This window comes from Salmo trutta, chromosome 21 (genome assembly GCF_901001165.1).
Source record: "Salmo trutta chromosome 21, fSalTru1.1, whole genome shotgun sequence".
Classification (NCBI taxonomy): domain Eukaryota; kingdom Metazoa; phylum Chordata; class Actinopteri; order Salmoniformes; family Salmonidae; genus Salmo; species Salmo trutta.
This window is the reverse complement of record NC_042977.1, coordinates 50,994,827-51,002,390: the sequence shown is the minus strand read 5'-3', so window position 1 is coordinate 51,002,390 and position 7,564 is coordinate 50,994,827. Positions and strand designations below refer to the sequence as shown.

Here is a 7,564-nt window from a genome sequence, read left to right as displayed (position 1 = left end):
ACCTCGCACACAGCAACACAGGTTCTTGCTGCTCCATGAACGTGCTGCGTGGGAAGCGGTATTAATTACCACAGATGTAGTGTAGTTCTCACTATCCAGAGACACGTGAAGCTGGGCCAGCTGGCAGAAACGATATACATCGACTGAGAACGGGAGAGAGACAGAGTTATAGAGAGAGATCTGAAGACCAACATGTGAGTTGCAGGAAGTGAATTTCAGAGTCGAAGGACGACAGACAAGACAATCTTTTTCTCTGTGGATTAAATTTATTTCAAATTTTTTTTCCCCCAAAAAAGAATTGTACAATACAAAATTGTTTTGCAACGGCTTAGAGAAAATGGTTTGAGTAGAGGTCTGTCATGACATAAAGTGCTTTTTGACATCCATTGTTCCGCTGCTTTGCAGTTCAATTTTCGTTCCCTCCCCACATGCGTCTACAGGCTGCTGAGTGAACCAAGCACACAGTGGACCAAACAGGAAGATCAAAATGACCGACTGACGAGCCCCAGAACAGACTGGGGGCCACTACAAATGAACAGAATGTCAGTGAGGGTCATAACCAAAAATGCATTGCGCCAAAAGAAAGTAAAAAAAAAAAAAAAAAACATCTGGATAGATTTGCTAGTTTTATTTTCAGATGAAAAAAAATGAATGCAGGTTCAATTAAATCAAGGCGTTGACTTTTCAGGGACTTGTTCAAAACTAAAAACATTATTTAAAAGTGTTTGACATTCATTCTGACACTATTTGAGGTTTTGAACGGTTTCCAACAGCCTGACCGCCACGTAGCCTGAAAACACAGTAATCTTGTATTAACATTCCACTCCTTGCCAATCCTTGTCATGCCAAACAGTGGCGAGGAGTGGAACGTTAGTACTTCCTGGATTTCAGGCTACCCATCAGACAGGCTGTCACTGACTGACAACAACAGTGAGGGTTGTATCTTAGCAACGAGGGAACATGAACTGAATTATACCATATTATTATCGAAGGCTTCATCATGTTTCATCTGAAAACAGGCTTTACATGAGCCTACCCACACGTTACAAAAATAGAGTTGGAGTTAGGAATATGATGTATATCATAGCAAAAATATACTTGGGCCTTTCTCTGTATGGGAACTCAAATGGGACCTACTTCTCAGAGGTCAGTCCTACTTCTCAGGGCTCAGAGGTCAGCCCTACTTCTCAGAGGTCAGCCCTACTTCTCAGAGGTCAGCCCTACTTCTCAGAGGTCAGCCCTACTTCTCAGAGGTCAGTCCTACTTCTCAGAGGTCAATACACTGCCATCTATCCTGACAGGTTCTGTCCAATACACTGCCATCTATCCTGACAGGCTCTGTCCAATACACTGCCCTCTATCCTGACAGGCTCTGTCCAATACACTGCCATCTATCCAATACACTGCCATCTATCCAATACACTGGGCTCTGTCCAATACACTGCCATCTATCCTGACAGGTTCTGTCCAATACACTGCCATCTATCCTGACAGGCTCGGTCCAATACACTGCCATCTATCCTGACAGGCTCTGTCCAATACACAGCCATCTATCCTGACAGGCTCGGTCCAACACACTGCCATCTATCCTGACAGGCTCGGTCCAATACACTGCCATCTATCCTGACAGGCTCTGTCCAATACACTGCCATCTATCCAATACACTGCCATCTATCCAATACACTGCCATCTATCCAATACACTGCCATCTATCCTGACAGGCTCGGTCCAATACACTGCCATCTATCCTGACAGGCTCTGTCCAATACACTGCCATCTATCCTGACAGGCTCTGTCCAATACACTGCCATCTATCCTGACAGGCTCGGTCCAATACACTGCCATCTATCCAATACACTGCCATCTATCCTGACGGGCTCTGTCCAATACACTGCCATCAATCCAATACACTGCCATCTATCCTGACAGGCTCGGTCCAATACACTGCCATCTATCCTGACAGGCTCGGTCCAACACACTGCAAAGGGGTTTGTTTTTCTACTGCTTATGAAGCTGCTGGTGACTGGTTGTCGTCTGGATTCTACATGAAAGGCTTCCCTTAGGCTAGACTGGTCTATGTTAGATCAGAAACTGTGTGGCCGTGTTGACTAGGGTCTTCCCAGACATACTGTAGTAGAGATTCAGACGTTCAGGATAAAACAAAAGTCGAAACTAACGGATGGACTTGGCTTAAGATGGAACTAGGATAGATTTCTGCAACACAAAGCAAACAGTTTGTGGTTTGATCTGAACAAGATAGACAGAAACACTGAAGTTAAATAACCATATTCATCTCATTTATCTCTCCACCCTGCTCAACATACTGTTCCATCAATAACAGAACTATTCTCTGAACCGGGACACAGAACCCCTCTGTCTGTTCCCATCAACCACAGAGTTCAATAACAGAACTATTCTCTGAACCGGGACACAGAACCTCTCTGTCTGTTCCCATCAATAACAGAGTTCAATAACAGAACTATTCTCTGAACCGGGACACAGACCCTCTCTGTTCCATCAATAACAGAACTATTCTCTGAACCGGGACACAGAACCCCTCTGTTCCATCAACCACAGAGTTCAATAACAGAACTATTCTCTCTGAACCGGGACACAGAACCTCTTTGTCTGTTCCCACCAACCACAGAGTTCAATAACAGAACTATTCTCTGAACCGGGACACAGACCCTCTCTGTTCCATCAATAACAGAACTATTCTCTCTGAACCGGGACACAGAACCCCTCTGTCTGTTCCCATCAACCACAGAGTTCAATAACAGAACTATTCTCTCTGAACCGGGACACAGAACCTCTCTGTCTGTTCCCATCAATAACAGAGTTCAATAACAGAACTATTCTCTGAACCGGGTCACAGAACCTCTCTGTCTGTTCCCATCAACAATGTAGAAACTTTAAAACAACAGTAAAAACAGAAGCTTAACATACGGAGAAAAAGCAGCCTGACACAGTATAGTAGAGAAACGTCCCAAATGGCACCCTATTTCCTGTATAGTGCACATAGAGCCCTATGGGCCCTGGTCTAAAGTAGTGCACTGCATAGGGAATAGGGTGCCATAGGGCCCTGGTCTAAAGTAGTGCACTGCATAGGGAATAGGGTGCCTTTGGGACACAGTCCTAGGAGTTCTTGGGAGTTAACATCCCCCCTGAAATATAAAGTATGGGATTATCATTCACATCTGCGTCATATCCTTTAAGATCTGTTGTTTGGAATGCTTTACCTAATTGGCCCCAAAATTACTTTAATTTAGATTTTTGAGAAAGACTGTTGAGAACTTTAAATAACATATCGTTGTTGCTTTAGGTCATGTGATAGTAACTTTTATTTTATAGCAACATGTGACATTCCTATACAAAAGTTAAGCGGAGCTAAGCTGATCTGGGCAGCTGGTTATAACCACAGTACTAGGCTGATCTGGGCAGCTGGTTATAGCCACAGTACTAGGCTGATCTGGGCAGCTGGTTATAACCACAGTACTAGGCTGATCTGGGCAGCTGGTTATAGCCACAGTACTAGGCTGATCTGGGCAGCTGGTTATAACCACAGTACTAGGCTGATCTGGGCAGCTGGTTATAGCCACAGTACTAAGCTGATCTGGGCAGCTGGTTATAACCACAGTACTAAGCTGATCTGGGCAACTGGTTATAACCACAGTACTAGGCTGATCTGGGCAGCTGGTTATAACCACAGTACTAGGCTGATCTGGGCAGCTGGTTATAGCCACAGTACTAAGCTGATCTGGGCAGCTGGTTATAACCACAGTACTAAGCTGATCTGGGCAGCTGGTTATAACCACAGTACTAAGCTGATCTGGGCAGCTGGTTATAGCCACAGTACCAGGCTGATCTGGGCAGCTGGTTATAGCCACAGTACTAGGCTGATCTGGGCAGCTGGTTATAGCCACAGTACTAAGCTGATCTGGGCAGCTGGTTATAGCCACAGTACTAGGCTGATCTGGGCAGCTGGTTATAGCCACAGTACTAGGCTGATCTGGGCAGCTGGTTATAACCACAGTACTAGGCTGATCTGGGCAGCTGGTTATAGCCACAGTACTAGGCTGATCTGGGCAGCTGGTTATAGCCACAGTACTAGGCTGATCTGGGCAGCTGGTTATAACCACAGTACCTGCCCTAATATGGGACTAAAACACATGGTCCTGGGCATTCGCTCTACAAGTGGTTCATTTGGTCTCCTTGGAATACCACCAGCTAGTTAGCCATGCTGGAGCTTCGTCTGAACACACTGAACAAGCAGTCACCTGGACAACCAAGGCCTTGATGATTCACTAAATGACTTGTCATCAACATGACAGATTATGACCATTGTGAAGTGTTAGCAAGGCCTTTCAAACCTCTTAATAATGATATTAGAATGTACATCTTTTGATCGTGTGATTTGAAGAAAAGAAAAACAGAGGATCTCTCTCTCCCCTTGACTTCTATTGATACCTGGCGGGTCAATAACACTTCTATTGATACCTGGCGAGTGAATAACAGTTCTATTGATACCTGGTGAGTCAATAACAGTTCTATTGATACCTGGCGGGTCAATAACAGTTCTATTGATACCTGGTGAGTCAATAACAATTCTATTGATACCTGGCTGATACCTGGCGAGTCAATAACAGTTCTATTGATACCTGGCGAGTCAATAACAGTTCTATTGATACCTGGCGAGTCAATAACAGTTCTATTGATACCTGGCGAGTCAATAACAGTTCTATTGATACCTGGCGAGTCAATAACAGTTCTATTGATACCTGGCAGATACCTGGCGAGTCAATAACAGTTCTATTGATACCTGGCGAGTCAATAACAGTTCTATTGATACCTGGTGAAGTCCCCCCCCCCCCCCCCCCTCAGCTCTCTCTATATATTTCTCGGTCCTGAGGTATCTGCTGGAAAACAGTTTGTGTTAAAGTTTTAAGTACCTTCGTTGCTGGGACTCTCTCTTGGGTTCAGACCAATTTAAGGCTCGTTTCCCCAGACACAGATTAATTAAACCTAGTCCTGGACTAAGAAACATGTCTAAAGGATTCTCCATTTAAAGTGATTTTTAGTCCAGGTCCGGCTCAGCGTAACTTGTGCCGGGGGGGACCAGCCCTAAGAGCTCAGGCTACTTTGGCAGGGTCCATGTCTTCCTATTACAGTCAGAAACAATGACTGCATCAAACGGCATCCTATTCCCTATATGCCACTTGTGATGCAGCCAGTCACTGAGCACATGTCAAATCAGAACGGCTCAGATCGATATTACCACCACAACAGCAGTGGTTCAAGGGGCAGAAATAATGATAACAGGTGAGATGTTGTTTGGACTTTGTGTTGGTGTGTAAAGTCCCAGCAATGAGGAGGTACTAGATAGAGTTAGCTAGCCTAGCGGCCTCGTAAAGACTTGGTTAGCCTTGCGGCCTCGTAAAGACTTGGCTAGCCTAGCGGCCTCGTAAAGACTTGGCTAGGCTAGCGGCCTCGTAAAGACTTGGCTAGGCTAGCCGCCTCGTAAAGACTTGGCTAGGCTAGCCGCCTCGTAAAGACTTGGCTAGGCTAGCCGCCTCGTAAAGAGTTAGCTAGCCTATCGGCTGGGCCTGGTTATCAGGCCACCTGAGCTCCCACTACAACAAGCAGGAAGAGTTTGAGTGAGCCACTCAGTGAGTTTGGATAAGTGCGTTACAACACTGATGCTAGCTGGATAGGTGGGCAATCCCACCCTCGTAGACTGAAGGAGAGGGAAGGTCCTGAGGGGTATACTATAAAGGAGTTAGCCAGCTAACGTGCCCACATATTCTCATTCCTTTTCATTTTGTAGAAAGATAAGCTTGAAAAACAGCATGTCGAATTGATTTAACAAACAAAAAAAACATATCCAAGTTTAGCTTTAAAAAAAAAAATATTAACAAAAAAAATCAATGTCTATTTCGACTTGCTTATCAAAGTTATCTGGCTAACTCATTGAACCCACTTTGCAGTATACCCCCCTCTAGTTAGTAGATCCATCCTGGTGTCTTTAGTGTATCTGATGAAGCTGGTTGATGAAGTTTTCAATTCAGAGCGGGATGACCCAGCTCTTCTGAGTACAGCGCGTGGAACATCAGCAGTAGCAGCCATTGGTCCTTTGGTGTGGGAGCTTGTTTCAATTGTAGTTGTTTTTTTGTGCCTTCAAAATCCCTCCCTCCCTCCCTCCCTCCCTCCAGGCATAGGGTCAATGTGCTTCTTTAAGTGCTTCGAAGACCACGACCCCGTCATCATCCAAGCCACTGAGGTATTTGCAGGTGTAGCTTAGTAAATGAGAAAGATGATGGGAGGGGGTAGAGGGGGAAAAGAGGTGAGAGGAGATGAGCTGTGAATTTTTCAGGAGCATTATCAGGTTAGGTTTTGCAGTTGGTCGGTCAGTTTAACGATTATTAGAGGTTTCAGACACAGTCCTCCATGATGACCAGGGGGGCAAGGAGCTGCCGGAGCTCCGAGGCACACACTGGCCCTGTGTGGGGGGGCCCTCTCCTCCTTTGCCGGGCCAGCCGAGAGGATAAGGGGGAGAGGGGGCGCAGGGAGCTCTGGGGGCTGAGGCTGCAGCTGGCAGTGGTGCTGGTAGCCATGTGGTGGGGCGAGGGGGACAGAGAGAGGGACCCCAACGACCCTTCTTCCTCAGAATCTTCGTTGAGGTCCTCTCTCTCCTGACGGTCGCTCTCGTCCTGCTCAGCTAGCTGGCGGGTGACGGCCACAGCCTGGCCGGCGAAGAAGGTCAGGTCCTGGGCTCTGCTGCCTCTGTGGTTCAGCCTGGAGGGCACGGTGTTGGGAGCACACTGAGGGAAGAGACAGACGCGGAATGATTAGGTCATGAATTCTAGGTAGTTACCTTTTGTCCCTTCCATTAGAGGTCAAAGTTGCTTCGTCTTATAGTTTAAAAACAGAGAGCTGAACTGAGAGATGAGGGAGAGATCAAAAGAAAGATTGAGAGAGACAGACAAGTGAGAGAAAGAAAGCCAGATAGAATGACAGCCATCAAACAGTCAAAGCGTCAATACAGTACCTAAGCTCAAATCCTACTACGCTGGCTCTGACACTCCTTGGATGTGGCAGGGCTTTGCAAACTATCATGGCTTACACAAAGAGAAATCCCGCCACAAGCTGCCCAGTGCCTTCCAGATGAGCTAAATTCGAGGCAAGCAACACTGAACCATGCATTTGAGCACCAGCTGTTCCAGACGACTGATCTCGCTCTCCATAGCCGATGTGAGTAAGACCTTTAAACAGGTTAACACGGGGCCCGATGGATTACCAGGACACGTACTCAGAGCATAAACCTGACCAGCTGGCAAGTGACTTCACTAACATTTTCACCTCTCCCTGACCCAGTGTGTAATACCTATGTGTTTCATGTAGACCACCATAGTGCCTGTGCCCAAGAACAGAGACACACAGAGAGACAGCGAGAGAGACAGCGAGAGAGACAGCGAGAGAGACACAGAGACACACACAGAGAGACACACACAGAGAGACAGAAACAGATAAGATCCATACCCCTTGGACCCAGGGGTGCTGCAGGACC

At 46.4% G+C, this 7,564-nt stretch overlaps 1 protein-coding gene across 10 annotated transcripts in view; it reads right to left on the bottom strand.

Annotated features, from left to right (window-relative positions):
- Nucleotides 1-246: 246 nt before the first annotated feature.
- LOC115157656 (MAP kinase-interacting serine/threonine-protein kinase 2) overlaps nucleotides 247-7,564 on the bottom strand; it is a 57,086-nt gene continuing 49,768 nt past the window's right edge. Inside the window, exons 11-14 of one of the 10 annotated variants that reach the window (XR_003868508.1) lie at nucleotides 7,537-7,564; nucleotides 4,659-6,818; nucleotides 4,588-4,628; nucleotides 247-4,557 (exon numbers count right to left, since the gene is read on the bottom strand). The exon at nucleotides 7,537-7,564 is cut by the window's right edge and continues 137 nt beyond it. Coding sequence is in view for 1 of the 10 variants with exons in the window: in XM_029706093.1 (XP_029561953.1) it covers nucleotides 6,429-6,818; nucleotides 7,537-7,564 (418 nt within the window). In the remaining 9 variants the exon portion in view is untranslated. Of the gene's footprint in view, nucleotides 6,819-7,536 lie in introns of all 10 variants that reach the window. The other 9 variants (XR_003868500.1, XR_003868501.1, XR_003868503.1 and 6 more) reach the window with 9 other exon arrangements.